Below are 18971 nucleotides of genomic sequence, written 5' to 3'. Positions count from 1 at the left end.
ATATGATCAAAATAGGGTCTCAGCCCATACGCAGATGGATGTTCTGCTGAACACCAGGTAACGGCTTGTAGCAGTATTAGCATTAAGTCACAGACACTACATTGGCAAATATGTACACACGGAGATGGCTGCGTCCAACTCAGAATCAGGCCCTATATATTGTTATATGACAAGCATCTTGCCAATCTCCATTTATATTGAAGAAAGTGTTATTAGTTCTTTAGAAAGAAGCAAAGTAGGGGTTAGGGAAGTTTGAGGGAGCTTACTGATAGAGTAGCAACCAGCAGGGTCCCCTGGGAGATCTATTGGGCCCTGGTGCTAGGGCAGATGGTTAAACATATGGGGTGTGGTCCACAACTCTGCTAAAAAGGGCATAGTCACACCATCTTGGGGCTGTGCATGCACCTCAGCAGCCCGGGTCCCAGACAAACCTGGGCTTGTGGGCATGATACCCACTCTCCCTGCTCTCTGCGTCCCATAGGGTAAGGAGACATAGGGCCTGATTCAGAGGCGCTCGCAAAAAGCGAGTGCTCGCTCTCAATCAGGGCGGCTGCTTTTTTTTTTTTTTTAAACCGGAATCCTGGCCGCTCGCTAAGCTGTGGGTGACTAACCACAGCTTTTGTGAGCGGCCATGTGATGGTCGTGATGGTTGGGACCATTGCGACCATCAAGGTTGCGATGAGACCCTTGTGGTAGGGTCTCATTCCCGCAAGCCCCAGTGAGCTTCCTGCTCTAATAGAGCAGGAAGCTCACTACTGATATCACTAGTGATGTCAGTAGGGCCACCCTCAAACAGCAGGCGTTCCTTTGGGAATGCCTCCGTTTGGCCAGCCAGCCCTCTCCCCGCCTACAAAACGGGGCGAGCTGTCGATCAACATCGACAGCCGCCCCGTTTGTAGCGAGCCCCGGAGGGAGTGAATTTCTCACTCGCTCGCTCCGGGGCTTGCGAGTGAGAAAAGTGTAACGTTAAAACAAAATAAAAGCACATGACTAGAAAATCTCATATATGCCGTTGCTACTTCATACATTGTGTCCTATTCATAAAACTGTATGCTCAGACTTTGCAGCTTGAATTCCTGACATTGTAATTAATCATCATTTATATATAAGAGATAATATTAGACCATGTTTCACCTTCATCTGCCATGTCCACGCCTTTCTATATTCTTTTAGGATTACTGTACGTCAGTGTTTTGGGGCTTTTTAGGTCCCACCTTCTGTCTACATTAAAAGAGAAATTTTTATGGTGACAGAACCACTTAAGACTTTGCTGGTGTATCCATAGCAGTCACTGTTTACTGTGGAAACAATGGCGTTACAGTTTTGTAGTAAAATAAAATACACTGCAACAAACTGTCATAAAAGATAAATGTTATATTATCAGAACAATTAATAAGGTATTCCATACAGCAAAAACATGATTTGTTAAATGCTTTTAATAAAGTATCTTTCAATTATTGTCCTAATGGTAGCCCCTGCATTGGCCCTTCTTTCAGATGCTCATGTAATACAACATATTTCAATAAACACCAATGACTTCACCGAGACAATGGTTTAATTGTTCCAGCTGTAATAATGGACAATACAATTATTTGAACCAGCTGGTTATTGCTTTAACTAAAAATTGTAAACCACTAATATATAAATGAGGACAGTGCTAGTGGCATCTCAACTAAAAATTACTAGTCCAAAAACAGTCAGAAATCAGTTGTTGTTTTTAAACTCAACCAATGTAATAAAGTCACAGAGCAGGCAAACTTGCATGTTATTCAGACTCAAAAAAATTCTCAAGATTAAACTCTTATCCAGGTGTTTCCTGTATTAAAAATACAACTCGATCAATTTAATAGTGTGAGAGTTTTACTACTAAACTCTCACATTTTCTAAACTCTCCCCCTATTACATTTGGCCCATTATGTCGGTAAAATAGCATAATTCTAACCCATTAAAAGCAATATAAAAACAAAACACAAAGTAACACACTCCAAAAAAAATTAAATAATAGTAATCAGAGACAGTATACATAAATACGTATTCACATAAGTGCAGCTGTACCATATATCCATTAATACTGATCTCATTCCAGGTTAATTCAAGTCACTTAACCTTTTTTGTTGAAGTGCTCTAAAGGTAACTAGCTATTTGTGAGCAGTGGCGGCCAATGGCCATTGTTCATTGCTCCTGACTAGCAAGGTGCCTTGAACAGCACCCTGCAGCCAGGATTGCTGCTGCAGCACCCGCGGGGTGTCCTGTGGATGGCTGGATGCTCCTGATGGGAACCCTGCACACTATGGGCCCAATTCAACCTGGATCGCAGTTGCTAATATGCATGCAATCGGCCGATTGCTGCGATCGCAGTGACTACACAGACCCATTGCAGAGTGATTGTCAGGAATTACTTTTTGTGGGTGGTGACGGGGGGTGGTCGGCAAAACGCAGTCATGCCAGTGCGTTTGAACGCTGTTGCATGGGCATGCATAAATTATCCTCTGCGATGCCCTCCGCCTGAGGCCTCATAGCGTGCGCTGAAGTTAGCAATTTCTAAGTAAGGTCAGAGCTTGTGCAAGTGTGCATGAGGCTGCGATGGTACTCGATTGCATAATTTTGCACCTGGGCCCATCACTCTCCTGTTCCGCCACTGGCATGATGTCATGACGTTATAACCCTGGCACTACTGGCTGGTCATAGCACAGTTGGCTGGTCAGAGCACTGCTAGATGGTCATTGCGCTTCTGGCAGATCATAGTGTTGCTGGCTATAGCACTGCTGGCTGATCATAGCACTGCTGGCTGGTCATTGCGCTTCTGGCTGATCATAGCATTGCTGGCTGGTCATAGCATTGCTGGCTGGTCATAGCGTTGCTGGCTGGTCATAGCGTTGCTGGCTGGTCATAGCGTTGCTGGCTGGTCATAAGGTTGCTGGCTAATCATAGCGTTGCTGGCTGGTCATAGCATTGCCGGCTGGTCATAGCATTGCCGGCTGGTCAGAGCATTGCTGGCTGGTCATAAGATTGCTGGCTGGTCATAAGATTGCTGGCTCATGGCTGGTCATAAGATTGCTGGCTGGTCAGAGCGTTTCTGGCTGGTCATAAGGTTGCTGGTCATAAGGTTACTGGCTGGTCATAAGGTTACTGGCTGGTCATAGCATTGCTGGCTTGTCATAGCATTGCAGGCTGGTCGTAAGGTTACTGGCTGGTCATAGCGTTGCTGGCTTGTCATAGCATTGCTGGCTGGTCGTAAGGTTACTGGCTGGTCATAGCATTGTTGGCTGGTCATAAGGTTACTGGCTGGTCAAAGCATTGCTGGCTGGTCATAAAATTGCTGGCTGGTCATAAAATTGCTGGCTTGTCACAGCGTTGCTGGCTGGTCATAAGATTGCTGGCTTCTGCAGGGTTTTGAACTGGTAAACTGATGCAAAATAATATTCACTTGTCAAATCTTAGTTCACTGACCAAAAACTGAAATTGTATTACATTTCTGTATGTGCATGTGTAGGAAACACTACAATACACCTATATAACTGCATCATGTATATTTTTCTTCTCTCCTTGTCTTAGTATTCCACAGGAGCGAGCTACCCTGTTACATACATTTCTACATCACATTATCCTTACCAAAGGATTGCACCACAAGCGGGCATGGAATCCCAGCAACCTCTGTTCCCAAAACCCATCTATTCCTACAGGTATCAACTGTTTTACACAACACTGAGGAAAAATATGAAATAGTTTTAACTTATATGCAATGATAATGTCTAAGTTAAAGGACAATTCCGCCAAACAATTCTTTTTAACAATCCTTCTCCACCATGTGCATAGCAGCCATATGAGGGCCCTATGCCAGGAACCCCGACAGTCTGCCTTACAGAGCACAGTTTGCACCAAGCGTTATGATGGATGTCTGTGAGAAACAACAGTGGTTTGAAAGGCATGAGGTCCCCACATTACTCCTGCGTAAAGGGGAAATGTTTCTGAAAAATACATTTTTGTTTTATCCTTTAAACATAACTTTAATAAGTGTCGATTTGCCTGTCATTTTGTATTGATACAATTTTGCTGAGAAATGTTTGCTGTTTTATTGGGATCTGCAAGAGTTTTTTCCTGTTGCTCTCAATGGCCATTGGGCCTGATTCAGAGCCACTCGTAAGCGGCAGCTCGTTCGCTCCGAGCGATGTTTGGCCAACTGCGCATGCGTATGGATCGTTATACGCATGCACAAACCAGTCAGTGCGGTCGAAATTCATGTGCTCGCAAAACAGCGAATGCCTGCTAATTTGAGTGACAGAATGAGGCGTATGTTGGGTGGTAACAGGGGAAGGTGCTTGAAAACGGAGAGTGCAAATCAGAACGCAGGCGTGCTTAAAGGTCAAAACGGGCGTTTTATGGGTGTGCATAATTAAAACAGCAGCGTCATTAACCACGTCACTGGGTTATTTTATAGCCAGAACTGCTCGCAAAATTGTGGTAGCAAAAACCAACCACAAGAATAGCAAGCAGTTCATACCCTGTTCGATGTACTCGATTAATCTAATAAGTAGCGGACATGACGTAGGATGCGAGCAGCCAGGGGGCGTAGTTTCCCTAAAAACGATCGCAAGTTTTGTTCGCTCGTTCAGACCTAGAGGCGTGAACAGACCGCAAACAGCGAACGGTTCATTTGAATAGCCACCCCTATTTTCAGGACGAGCGAGCGCTAATTGCGTCCGGCTCTGAATGATGGCCATAGTATTATAAATTGCTTGAGTGAATGGAGACAGACTGAATTCTGGCTACACACATCACAATACTGTAGCTTATGACAGGCAATTGGCCAGGTAAAAGCAGCACGTGTGGCTTGAAAAAAACCACAATGTCCAGCAATGATCTACTTGGATACTATAGGATTGTTAATAGGTAAGTTGGTAACTGCAGCTAGAAGATTTACGCTACTGGCCTATAGAACCTAGGTAAGGTATGTCAGAAGTCATCCAGCCCAAGGCACTGATCTGTCAGATCTCATCTAATTTCTGCCACTATGTGTGTGACCAAATTGCGCATTGGTCCTGCCCCGAGGCCCTCACGTCGCATGGCAGACATGGCCCATACGTGGTCATCTATAAAAACAAAACCAGTGAAAAACACAAAAGTGAAGAGTGATAAGTACAGTCCCCTCACTGATGACTAGCTAAAGACATAACAGAGGCATAACTAAGAAGTACTTTAGGAGAGGAACCGGAAAGCTGACCGTGTTCTCTGTTGTACACAAAGTGGACCTTAGGCACAATTGTACAAATAGAATTCTGCCTGCTCACATATTTTGCATTGGTACTCAATATATTAATACTGTGCAGGTTAGCAGATGAGAAAACCCACGCTTTGTTTTGCTCACATCCCATGGCGTTGCGAACAAAGAAGTTATGTTTTCCTCCCGTATTAAGCTGATGTAGGCGAAGACACACATAACACGAACTTCCAATGCAAATATATTTAATGCATTGTATTGCAGGACAGCATGTATAGGGCAACACATCAACTAAAGGAAGGCATAGGCAAATGCAGGGGGGGTTTCCATCTGCCTGGAAACCCCCCTCCCCAGCCCACACCATTACCACAATAGAAATAGTAAAATAATAGAATTTTACTAGTGCTGCATGTTCTTGGAATGGTGCCCATATCTAAAATAAAAACATTCAGCTCAGGCAGGATGGACCTACTGCCGCACCTAATCGCATACTGTGATCGCTGGTCCTGTATCTGCTGGAAGTATGATACACAATACACTATGTATGAGACATATAATGGGTTACTGTGATCGCTGGTCCTGTATATGCTGGAAGTATGACACACAATACACTATGTATGACACACATAATGGGTTACTGTGATCGCTGGTCCTGTATATGCTGGAAGTATGACACACAATACACTATGTATGACACACATAATGGGTTACTGTGATCGCTGGTCCTGTATATGCTGGAAGTATGACACACAATACACTATGTATGACACATATAATGGGTTACTGTGATCGCTGGTCCTGTATATGCTGGAAGTATGACACACAAAACACTATGTATGACACATATAATGGGTTACTGTGATCGCTGGTCCTGTATATGCTGGAAGTATGACACACAATACACTATGTATGACCCATATAATGGGTTACTGTGATCGCTGGTCCTGTATATGCTGGAAGTATGACACACAATACACTATGTATGACACATATAATGGGTTACTGTGATCGCTGGTCCTGTATATGCTGGAAGTATGACACACAATACACTATGTATGACACATATAATGGGTTACTGTGATCGCTGGTCCTGTATATGCTGGAAGTATGACACACAATACACTATGTATGACACATATAATGGGTTACTGTGATCGCTGGTCCTGTATATGCTGGAAGTATGACACACAATACACTATGTATGACACATATAATGGGTTACTGTGATCGCTGGACCTGTATATGCTGGAAGTATGACACACAATACACTATGTATGACACATATAATGGGTTACTGTGATCACTGGTCCTGTATATGCTGGAAGTATGACACACAATACACTATGTATGACACATATAATGGGTTACTGTGATCGCTGGTCCTGTATATGCTGGAAGTATGACACACAATACACTATGTATGACGCATATTAAAGCTGGATAAGTGCTAATTCTACCCTCTTCATGGACCGGCCACACTCACTCTAAAATCGAGCATTTGGAAACCCCCCTCTAGAAATCCTGCGTTTGCCACTGGAAAGAAACCCCTGAAACTAATATTATGTTTGACTAAAAAGTGAATTTATACGTTTTTTGTTACTGACATATTATTTATCTACTTTAAAAGCATTCTGATATTCATGGCCCTGAAGAACAGTAAAACTGGCAGTCTCCCTGTGAGTGAGATCTATAACTTTATGACCGAGCACTTTCCGTACTTCAAGGTAAGACCATCACAACCTGTACATAATGTTCTTTCCCTATAACTTGCTCAGTAATATAAACTTTTGTTTGAACAACAACTCCCGTGACCCTCAGCCACCGAGACTTCAGCAACTTATCTAGCACATGTCTAATGATTTTAACAAAATGTGTGTATGTATGACATTTATGGCAATTACTGAGAAGACTGACAATCATGATCCTATAATAACCTTTCCTTAGTAATTTTCATTAATCATTACCAGTCAGTGATGTGTAATAATTACATTTGTTGCCCCAAAGCAGATACTGAATTAATAATCCCAAACAAGTACAATATGCAGAGCATGACACATCTGTCTATCAACGATGCAAAAGTTGAACTTCTTGACAAGTCACAATTTAAATTGATCAAAAACAGCATATTTTGAATATAAATATGTAGGGATGAGGGTGACAATCCCAGCATGCACTGCAAACTATAGAGTGTTACAGAATGTCTTCACCAATCCTTCCATGAAAATCATTTTCTTTCCTCCTTATAAATACGGAAGGTGGAAGGGATCTTTATTTTTTTATTACTGCAATTAATTCTCTTTGCAGAAAATCCATCCTAGCATTTAACAATCCATTAATGGGAATGAAAATTCCCTGTAATTATCTGGGGTGGAAACCATTTGATAGAAGGCTGAATATGTCTGTTATTATGAATAAAGACATAGACACAACTATAAAAGTGATGCATGGAATTTGACATTTCTCTGACTGACGTAAGATTATTTGTGGGTTGGGTGAGCGGAAAGTGAATTTTGTCTCTGGTCTCAGTTTACATTATCTTTTTTTTAATCTTATAATTTTTATTAAGTTTTTTAGACACACCCAAACAAAATAATAAAACTTGCAATATAATAGTATCGGCAGGCATAAAATTTAGATCACATAATAATAACCAGAGAAAGTGATAAGAATGGAAATAACAGATCGTGGTAGACATCAAAAATATAGACCATAACTATCTCCAAACATACGGATAATGTAACGCGGACCCATAGGCGCCATCTGGGCCCACGTGATCTAAAGCTATATGGGATAGTCTATATAAAACAGACATACTATCGAGACAGTATATAGTGTTCAAAAATATCACATCAAAATAAAATATACAGTAATCTTTTTTTTAAAATAAACACTTCCATGCCCGCCAATATATAAATGTAAACAAGCTTAAATATTACATAACCCCTTCAGAAAATCCCAAATCAAACCTCCCTTAAACCCTCCACCCTGTATGACCTAACCCCAACTAGGTATACCTGGATCCCCTAATCCCCTATCCCATTACTAACTAATCTAACCACCTAAATCCCCCCACCCCCCTCAATACTTAAAAAAATAAAATAAAAGAGGGGCAATAGACTAGATGGCCTTAAGCTAGTGGAAGCCAACCCCAGCTCGCAACAGGCCTCCAGAATACTTAAATTAAAAACCCTTCCCCCCTCCTCAAGGAAACCAAAGACAAGGATATAAGGAGTACTTATATATCAGAAATATAACCCCTACTACCTCCCAGCGTAAATAAAACATATATATATATGTATATATATACATATACAGTCACATACATATACACACATACATATATACATAACTTGCACAGGATAATTGACAGGGGCAATAGACTTAAGTGATCTTACATCAGCAATAATCCGGCTCCCAGACATAAAAAGAATAATAATTCCTCCCACAGTGAACCAAAATAAGGTACATTTGAAACATCAGAATATATCAGTGCGGAAAAATGAAAACTTACAGAAAAGGCATCAAAAGTGCAACAAATATATTAGACTGCAGAGCACTAATCAGGCCAAGCCTCAGATTCTTGCAAAATAATAAAGAAAAAAGGAATTTCGGACCATCCCACCCAAACACAAACAGAAAAGTACATATACTGAAATGTTGAATTCAGAATCTTCAGCACAACATATGAGGCAAAAATATGAGCTTTGTGGAGAGGCATCACGGATTCGAAGTGCCCATAAGCTGAGAAATCAACGGCCTGGGATGTATTTTCAACCTCGGCAGTGGCGTCAAATGGTATCGGATATATCATTCTCCAAAACTTGAAGACAGTTGGACTAGCAACAGCAGTATTATCGCCACTCTCCATAATGGGAATGCATGTCTCCATATCAGTGAACCATGTCTCAGTATACGGTAAATCATAATGTGGAAAAGGCAGCACCTCGTACAAATTCGCCAGACGAGCCACAAGCCTCTTCTCGGACTCAACAATAGCAGCGAGGAGACGATCCATATTAATCAGAGATGTATGACCACAGAAGGAGATAATATATAAATATCAAATCAAGAGATGAGGATAGTACAAAACTTCCAGGGGACGATCCCTAAGTATAGTATAGGAAGTCTCAGGGGCTAGCAGACAGGATGATGAGGCAATGAGGATCCAGAGAATAAGCCACAGCAGCAGATCCAGTTATCACACTCCCGCCCTGAAGAGCATAGGAGAAATGTAACAATAGCTGTACATCCAGCCCAGAGGCTGTTACCGACACAGAGCAGCGCTTCAAGATGACGGCCGGAGTCGGGAGCTACGGGACTGTAAAAAACTCACAGAGCTGTAATTTGCCAGGGACAGGATTTGCCACCTATCCAGCTTTCCAAAACACAGACCGGGTGACAGATGTAACCAGCGCTGGAATCAGGAGCCTCATCAGACGCCAGAGCCGGATCCAAGATGGTGCCCGCAATGAGGTGTTACGGAAGGAGAGACAGTCAACGCCTGTATCTCTCTAGCCAAACAAGATAGGCAGACTGAGGAACTCCCGGAACGTGGAGAGGTAAGTAGCCAACAAAAGTTGAGCGTAGGGGTCAAGGCAAATGATCCAGGATACGTATGACGGATTTTTGGGCCTAGGAGCTATGGATTCAGCCTCCTATCACTAGCTCGTCCAGGCCACGCCCCTTCTCAGTTTACATTATCAGCAATATTTTACTTTTATTTATTAAGAGAGAATTGAGAAGTTAAACAAGCATTCGCTTTGTACCAATTTTGACTTTGCCTGCAGCATTCAGAAGTGTTAACTCTCTTTATAATAGGATCACCTTCTATGGGGAAGTTAATTAAGGGGGAAATGTCTGAAATCTTCTTAAGTGGACAAGTGGAGAAATTCCCCATAGCAACTAATCAGTTACTAGCTAGCTTTTATCAAGTACATTCCCTGATAGGTAGAAGCCGATTGGTTAGTTTGGGCTTTATCGCCACTTGTCAACTTTTCCACTCTTTAAAAGTTTTGATACATCTCTCCCTAAGTACAGCCATGGCCAAAAGTTTTGAGAATGACACAAGTATAGATTTTCACAAAGTTTGCTGCCTCAGTGTTTTTAGACCTTTTTGTCAGATGTTACTATGGTTTACTGAAGTAAAATTACAAGCATTTCGTAAGTGTCAAAAGCTATTGACAATTACATTAAGTTTATGCACAGAATCAATATTTGCAGTGCTGACCCTTCTTTCTCAAGACTTCTGCAATTCACCCTGGCATGCTGTCAATCAAGTTCTCGGCCACATACTGACTGATGGCCACCCATTCTTGCCTACTCAATGCTTGGCGTTTGTCAGAATTTGGGGGTTTTTGTTTGTCCATCTGCCTCTTGAGGATTGACCACAAGTTCTCACTGGGATTGTTCTGGGGAGCTTCCTGCCCAAGGACCCAAAATTTCGATGTTTTGTTTCCAGAGCCACTTAGATATCACTTTTGCCTTATGGAAAGGTGCTCCATCATGCTGGAAAAGGCTTTGTTCGTCACCAAACTGTTCTTGGATGGTTGGGAGAAGTTGCTTTTGGAGGATGTTTTGGTACCATTCTTTTTTCATGGCTGTGTTCTTAGGCAAAATTGTGAGTGAGTCCACTCCCTTGGCTGAGAAGCAACCCCACACATGAATTGTTTTCAGGACACTTTACTGAAGGTAAAAGGACAGATTGGGAGATGTACTACAGTAAGCCTTGGAGAGTTATAATGTGGGGAGAGATAAAGTACCAGCCAATCAGCTCCTTACTGCCATGTTATGTAACAGACTGTTTGAAAAATGACAGGAGCTTATTGGTTGGTACTTTATCTCTCTCCAAGGATTAGCACATCTGCCCCACAATGAGCTGAGAAATAAGAGGAATACAAGATACCAGCACTTAAGTTTGGTTGGGTTCTAGAAGTGTCTACTTTTGTGAAAACATCAGTATGCAAATTTCTGATATTGTGAAACATTCTAATTTAATTTTATAATGATCTATTTCTTGTAGGTGTTGTTTTCTTTTTGTGTGGAGGGATCTCAAAATTAATCATTAAAATAACATGAAGTTCTTTTATTTCTAGACTGCTCCAGACGGGTGGAAGAATTCTGTGCGCCACAACCTGTCCCTGAACAAGTGTTTCGAGAAAGTGGAAAACAAATCTGGAAGTTCTTCTCGAAAAGGATGTTTGTGGGCACTGAATCCAGCCAAGATAGACAAGATGCAAGAAGAACTGCAGAAATGGAAACGGAAAGACCCAGTGACAGTGAGGAAAAGCATGGCAAAGCCAGGTGAGGGCACCACAAAGAAATGCCCATATACTCATTTGATTGCATATTTACGTAAATGCGAGTTTAACCGGAACGCAGAGGCATATGCATGTCAGGAGATCTCTCTCTTGCAGTGTGTTAAACCTCTTGTACAAAATGCTCTCTGATGACGGTGACGATGGGCAGCCACTTCCAATTGGCTGATTGAGTCTGGACTCCTCCCACAGCTAGTAGAAAAATAACTAGTGTGACTGCGATCTTATGAAGCCGCGATCATCTATTCACATTACTGAATTGATATTTTGATATTTAATATTTCCATGTGATGTTTAATGGGAAAGAGAACAGGTGGTTGTAGCGAATTCAATTTCATTTGTACTTTTATTTTGTAATTGTGTCTGTATTTCATTGTATTTTACATTTATACTGTAAATGTAGTTTTTGCATTTATTAATAAGTCTGTCCGGGCTCTATTCTATCCTATGTAAATGACACTTCATTACAGAATTATATTATGTACAAATGTGACTTTAGCATTTTGTGATTATACTGTCAGGCCATATGTCTATGCTTTTGTTCCTCCTGTCGAAAACTTGGCACATACGATACTGTAGCATCATGAGATGTGTCTGAATCCAAAGACGTCAGTGGCTATGCTGAGTCATTGACACTAATAATTGTTGCCCCACAACCCTATTTGCGTATCCATATCTTTATGGATGAACTCCATCATTGTCTTCCACAATTACAGTGATACAACGCCGTAACAGAGCTAAGATTCGCCTTGTCCCCGCCTACCCACTGAGCGCCCGACATAATGATGTTGCACACATGACGTCATTATCTAGCGCAGAAAGGATGGGGACGGCAGCATTGGGGAAGTACAGCACTGATTAGAGCATACTGAGGACTCTGTTCTGCTGCACAGGCTGCAGGGTGCCAGTCTGGAGGGTCAAAAGGTCACTGTGGCAGCACTGCAGTAGGGATCCTGGTTGCTGGATGCCATTCCAGGCACCCTGCTAGCTAGAAGCAAGAGCCATGGGAAGGCCACAGCGCCAGCCACAGAACCCTGCGCTCTGTGCCGCACACACCTAGTTATGGCCCTGCAGTAATAGCATCTGCACTTTACATGTGTGTAAGTTTTAGGGATTTTTTAAAGTATGCAGCTGTATGTGGTAAATGGCATTTCTTATCAAACAGCTGCTAACATGTACATGCTTGTCTATTCTAAATCTATTTACATTAATCATACGTGTTCTCCTCTTTGGCACTCGGGAAGTTTGAGGTATGAAGAAAAAAAAACAGATATAGCCATATGGTTTTATTACATACGTTTTACATTACATTATGATTATTAATGGCAGGTTTGTTGGCCTGATAATGCTAAAATGCAGACAGCTATCAGGGCTTCTGGATGTTAAAAATCATTAGAAAAAGCCAAATCAAGTAAAACAAAATTGACTTATAAGACTATGGGCCAAATGTAACAGGGTGAGGGTTTAATAAATGTGATAGTTTATCAGTAAACTCTCAGATTGGTCCAGTTTTATCTTCAAAATGGGAAAACATTTGGATGGGAGTTTAAATCATGAGAGTTTTTTGAGTCTAAAAACATGGGAATTTGTACTCATTGGGCGAATTTAAAAAGTGTGAGTTTTTCTGCTAAACTCTCACATTTTCTAAACTCTCACCCTATTACATTTGGCCCTATGGGTTAGTTTAATAGCCTGCATGTTGCAGGCAGCAGAAAGATGTAGGGGCATATGTATCAAAGCTTGATGTGAGATAAAATTGTGAGATATATTTATCACCAACCAATCAGCTTCTAACTTACATTTTGCAGGCTGTGTTTAGGAAATTATAGTTTGGAGCCGATTGGTTGGTGATATATATCTCACAATTTTATCTCACATCAAGCTTTGATACATATGCCCCGTAAAGTGATGTAAAGTGGAAACGCCAGATTTCTTTTGCCTTTTAAATTATTGATGCTTTAAATCTAGTGGCTGTCTGCAACTCACAGGTTTAGCCCTATTTATGGCAGTCTTATCACAGGAAAACAATAACTATTTTTCACATTTGTAGATTCAGCTAAGTTTATTATACAATGTAATCATTCCCATTCTTCTCTACAGAGGATCTAGACAAGCTGATAGGAGAGAGAACGGAGAAACTGAGATCCTCGCTCCTGGCATGTAATCCCTCTGGACTCATGAACCCATCTCCTGCAATGCAGCTGTCTATCCAGGCACATGAACAGAATATTTCTCCCCCCCTGTCTGCGTCTCTACAACCCATGCATGATGTCTCCGAATCTATGCACGCCAAAAAACAGCCCCTGTGTTATACTTCACTGCCGCACCGCTTCCCTCAGATCTCGCCAGCAATGATACAACAGTCCCATGGCATGCCACAAAATCATTATCCGCCAACAGACAACCAAAGTGAACTGAACACTCAACCCATTAATCCCCAGGACTCTCCAATACCAGCCCACACTCCTCCACTTCTCAACATTAAGATGTTAACAGAGCACTCGCCAACCAGGACAATGCAAGATCACCTGATAGAAGGAGAGCTGAGCAATGATATTGATGCCCTCAATCCCTCCCTTACAGACTTTGAATTACAAGGTATGATCTTAGTTATTAAGTGCTCATACTCACTGTCTTACTCACAGAAGCAATTATTTCCCTCATTGGTGTACTTAAAAATGTATACATTGCACATTCATTGTGGGATATTATGAAAACAGGTGCAGAGGACAAAAGTTGTTGTAACCCATAGCAACCACAAGGATGTTTTCTTGCAATTTCAAAGCAGCAGTGGAAATATGGCAGAATTTGATTGGTTGCTATGAGTAATTGCAACCTCCCAGCTGTTTACTAGTTTTCATTAATTACCTACATTGTATATAGTAAGCAAGAATATAACTACTCTACATGTAGAGTATTATTACCCCTATAGGCAGGGGCGTACAGACCTAAATCCAGCAGGTAAGCAGCACTCACTGTGAAGCAGCGCCTGATCGCCCCGTCCCTCCCTTTCAACCCTCCTACCTCCCTCTCCCCTCACTCCACAGCGAACCGGAGGCAGGGACCCGCCGGTGAGAAAAGCTTTCTGTGCTGGGAGAACGGCGTGTGTTGCTGGCAGGGAAACTCTGTGCAGTGCATGGCACCCTACACACATGCTTAGTCTGTGTAATGGTCAGGCCGTCCCTGCCTTTAAGGGTCTTCTTCCCATATGCTGCATTTTATATAATAATGGAATATTCACATTTTACCTAGTACCACATATTTCTTTGCTGTGATACTGATATTCATTTAAATTTGCATTGTGAATATCATATGAACACCACACTAAAGCCGGGTACACACTATGCGATCCATTGTACAATCTATCGTTCCGAGGCGGATCGGAACGATGGATCGTGGCGTTCGCATAGTGTGTATGGACTATGCCGCGTCGGCGATATTGTCTGGTCGGCCATGCTCCATGGCCGACCAGACAATATCGCATGTGGTGCCATTGCAGGTAACGAAGGACGGAACAAGGGATCATTACGTCATTCATTACATCTTCAATGTGTACCCACGGTAATATATATATGCCATTGGGCGAACATATCGTCTGGGTACACATCGGCAAGTGTGTACCCAGCATAACTTTCTTCGTATCTAGATCAAGTTCCCCTTCAGGTTCTGGCAGAGAATAAGGAAACAGACATACAGTGAAAAATGCTCTCACATCATGCAAACAGAATTGATATAAAAGTTAATAATAACTTTAGTCACTAGATGGCAGCAGAGCCATATCTCTGCATTCAAATAATAACATTAAAAAAACAGGTATATTTATTTTATGTATGTAATCCTTAGAGACAAGTAAAAAAAGAAAGACTAAGGGCCCTATTTATCAATGAATCTAAATACCAGCTGCATATTTTCCTTTAGTATGCGCACAACACTTTCACCCGGCGGGGAGCAGGCAATGCATGGAACGCTTCGCTGGAGCCCGAAAGGCTGGCAATAGGGACAACATCGCTCTCGCCATCTAAAGATAGTAAGAGCGATGCAGTGACAAACACCGGTAATCTTAGATTACCACTGTTGTTAAATACTGATAGAATGACATAACCCCTGGTACAGTATTGTATCAGGCACTTTTACAAATAGCGATTTTCTTAGGATTTGAGAAAAATCTCTTGTTCAGAAACAGAATAAATTAATATAATAATATAAATATATAAAATTGTAATGTTGGAGTGTACCTCTGAACACAGTGATAGCAAAGCATTGTTTAATATGTCTGGCATCTGAAATAATACAGTTATAATGATGCCCAATAGATGTATAGACTATTATAATGTCAGTTTATTGAAAGGTATACTGTAATCAGTGGCGTAACTAAGGGGTTTGGTGCCCAGGTCTAATTACCCCACGGGCTTAGTGCCCAACAACCTGGTGGTCTAGGGAGGAATTAATGGTAGCCTACCTGTCCGGCCACATTCTTCAGTCACTGGCCCATCCTGGTCAGTGGCACCACCGCCGGAGCTCTTCTATCTTGAGCCCGGCGTCTTCTGCCCTCTTCCAGGGCTGCCGGAGCTCTTCCCGCGATGTCCACATCCTTCGCCTGCCACCAAACTGACTTCTTTGGCCAGTGTCGTCTGACATCACTCGCCACGGGCGGAGCCAGCCATGACACGGCGAGCCACGTTTTGCTTTCCGCGGGCCACTTTCTATTGGCTACCAGTCCGCAAGCCGTAATTGGCTCGGGCCCACCAAATTCAAATGGCTGCCAAATGTCACCCACCACTGGGAACAGTCCGGTAAGATGTGTCCCGCCAGGAAAACATCTCACCGGACTGCAGGACCTCTGGCACTGGGATCAACACTTCATCCCAGCGCTGCCGGCGGCGCCCCCTCTGCCAGGCCTGTCAGATGACGCCCAGGACAAGATGCCTCACACGCAACCCCCTGGTTATGCAATTGTATAATGTTTTGGGAAACAGACTGTTATGATATTTCAGGGGCCAGGCTGGTATACTATGTGACTGGTGTAGATGCACATACATAATATAATATTCTGACCATTTGTGTAAATTTCTAATAATAATGGAAATTATATACTGCCCAGAGTTATGTATAATGCTGTGCCTGTATGCTATGCAATGCACAGTTGGATAGTTAGAAGAATACTTAGACACACTAGCACATTTCTATAGCCGCACCCTGCAAATATTGCACAGCTCACATTTTCTGTACCAAATTCCTGGCACATTCTGTTCCTTAGGCCATAGAATACTCATTCACCTGTTGAGTAAAATGCACTGCTCACAATATCATAGCTCCAAAAATTAACTGTTTGTCCAAAATAATAAGTGTTATTAAAACTTGCAAATATTTTCCCTGGTTTAAAAATAATCTAATATAATAATAAAAATAAAATAATCTAATATGACTTCAGATATAAATAACATCTATCTATATCTTATTTGGCAGGAAATCTGTGGGAGGAGCTTAAGGATGACAGCCTGGCGCTGGATCCCATAAATCTTGGATCTCCATCGCCAACTGCGCCTCCGCCACACTACTTCCTGCACAACGGAAACTGTGTTAGCAACAGCAATGAGATTAGTTCACCCAGCAGTAGCTCCCACATGGGATTAGGTGACATCCATCTCACCACTGTGTATTCCTCATTCATGGAGCTGGACACGGCTATGCCTTCATACATCAGTAATGCTGGAACCAAGCATGTCGCAATTGTTTAAAGATGTTACGTTCAAAACATTCTCCATAGACTTCAACTATTATAAGTAATAGGATTCAGCGCAACCCTTTTCATACAACAACAGAGCACAGGCCAATAATGAAAGGACAAATGATGAAACCGATATTAGTTCAGTCTTCAATTATATAGAATATGAAGTGTATGCTTCTTGGGGCACTGCTGTATAGCATTGCCCTGGTTGTATGTTGCAAGCAATAAATATATATTTAATTGCACAAGCAATATACTTGAACGCAGATATGGGCTAGCAAACCAGCCACTGCTATAAAAAGTAATAAATGTAAATGTTAACGAAAAGTCAAACAGAGTTTGTCATTTTCTGTTAATCTAAAATACTTAATTTAACTAATGTATGTATATATATATATATATATATATATATATATCTTTAATTCCACCCAACTAGATATTTTGAATATTAATTTCTGTCGGCGTCCCATCTTGTCATAGCACTATATCGCGTGTCTAACACAGTGTTATGTACATGGATTTTTTGTAAAATAATTAGCCCAATGGAGTTCCGTCTAATAATTTAATGTTGATGATACTATTTCAATTTTAAGAGATTTATGGTACACAATAGATCATAGTAACACAAAGTTTCAGTGTGCTTTTCAGTTTAATGTCTAATGCTAGAGCTTTTTTTCTGTATAACAGAAATGGAATAAATAGGTTATTTCTTGTTACTCCATGCTTGGGTGGTACAGTAACTCCACATGCAACTCGGACTCACAAGGCTAAAGTCCCTGATACTGCATAAGGATATGTGGAATGCCGAGAACAATGATACAAGCTTTTATTTTAAAGACTCATTTCACTCTCATAAATGGCAAGCATGGTGTGACGCAGTGCGCTGCTGACGGACGTCACACAAGAGACGGAAATGACAATTTCAGAGTCCTAACATATGCAAAAGTCATTCGAGGAACTCAGAGACATTTCAGTTCTGTGCAGATACATTTTTCTTACAGCTTGTCTGAGAATATATGTGGATATGCATGCAATTCACAAAGCAGGTGTCACTTTCCTTTCAGCTGTGCACCCCTTGCTTTTTGGTGGAATGCCTCATTGCACTTTTGTTTCATAAATAGTCATTATTTCACCTAAAGTTGTCTTTCTTGTGAGGTTTTGCCTGTCCTCAGAGAATGACAATGTGTCATTATTGTTATCATGCTATTTTGTTTGTTTATCCAGTATTAGATGACCCAAATGTATTTCACAAGACGAATAATGTATAGGATACCACAGGACTTTACCAGCCAAACTTTTATTGTGTTGGAACTTGTAAAACAAAAAAAAACTAGTTTTGATTCAGGAAATCTGCCTTCAAAACTCTACATAATAATTAATCATATTAATGTGTAAACATGGCCTGAATGAATATAGAGTATTCCGGTTCCATTTGCAGGTAACTTTACATAAAATGATCTATTTTTGTGAAATAAAGTCATCCATCTGCATTAGTTTTTCATGTCTCTGTGGAATGTTACCTTCTCCAATTTCTATTATGATCATCTTTGCAGCAATTCCCCGCAGTTGCACACTACACAGATCTGCTGCTCAGGTGCAAAGGTTTTATACTGACCATTGCATCTAGCTTTATATAGTTAGAATTACCAGACTTCTTATGCAGGAGCAAATAGCTCCATATGTAAAGTGTCTGACTGCAATGTGTGAGGTG

The 18971-nt window shown here is 41.4% G+C and overlaps 1 protein-coding gene across 1 annotated transcript in view; it reads left to right on the top strand.

Moving 5' to 3' along the window:
• FOXN1 (forkhead box N1) overlaps window positions 1–18753 on the top strand; it is a 126383-nt gene extending 107630 nt beyond the window's left edge. Inside the window, exons 6-10 of the mRNA XM_088477809.1 lie at window positions 3556–3683; window positions 6846–6942; window positions 11311–11518; window positions 13633–14130; window positions 16999–18753. Coding sequence (XP_088333935.1) covers window positions 3556–3683; window positions 6846–6942; window positions 11311–11518; window positions 13633–14130; window positions 16999–17270 — 1203 coding nt within the window. The 3' untranslated portion in view covers window positions 17271–18753. The remainder of the gene's footprint in view (window positions 1–3555; window positions 3684–6845; window positions 6943–11310; window positions 11519–13632; window positions 14131–16998) is intronic.
• Window positions 18754–18971: the final 218 nt, after the last annotated feature.

Source organism: Taudactylus pleione, unplaced genomic scaffold, assembly GCF_031769625.1.
Source record: "Taudactylus pleione unplaced genomic scaffold, aTauple2 ptg000203l, whole genome shotgun sequence".
In the NCBI taxonomy this organism is placed as follows: domain Eukaryota; kingdom Metazoa; phylum Chordata; class Amphibia; order Anura; family Myobatrachidae; genus Taudactylus; species Taudactylus pleione.
This window is presented reverse-complemented; position numbering and strand designations above follow the sequence as displayed.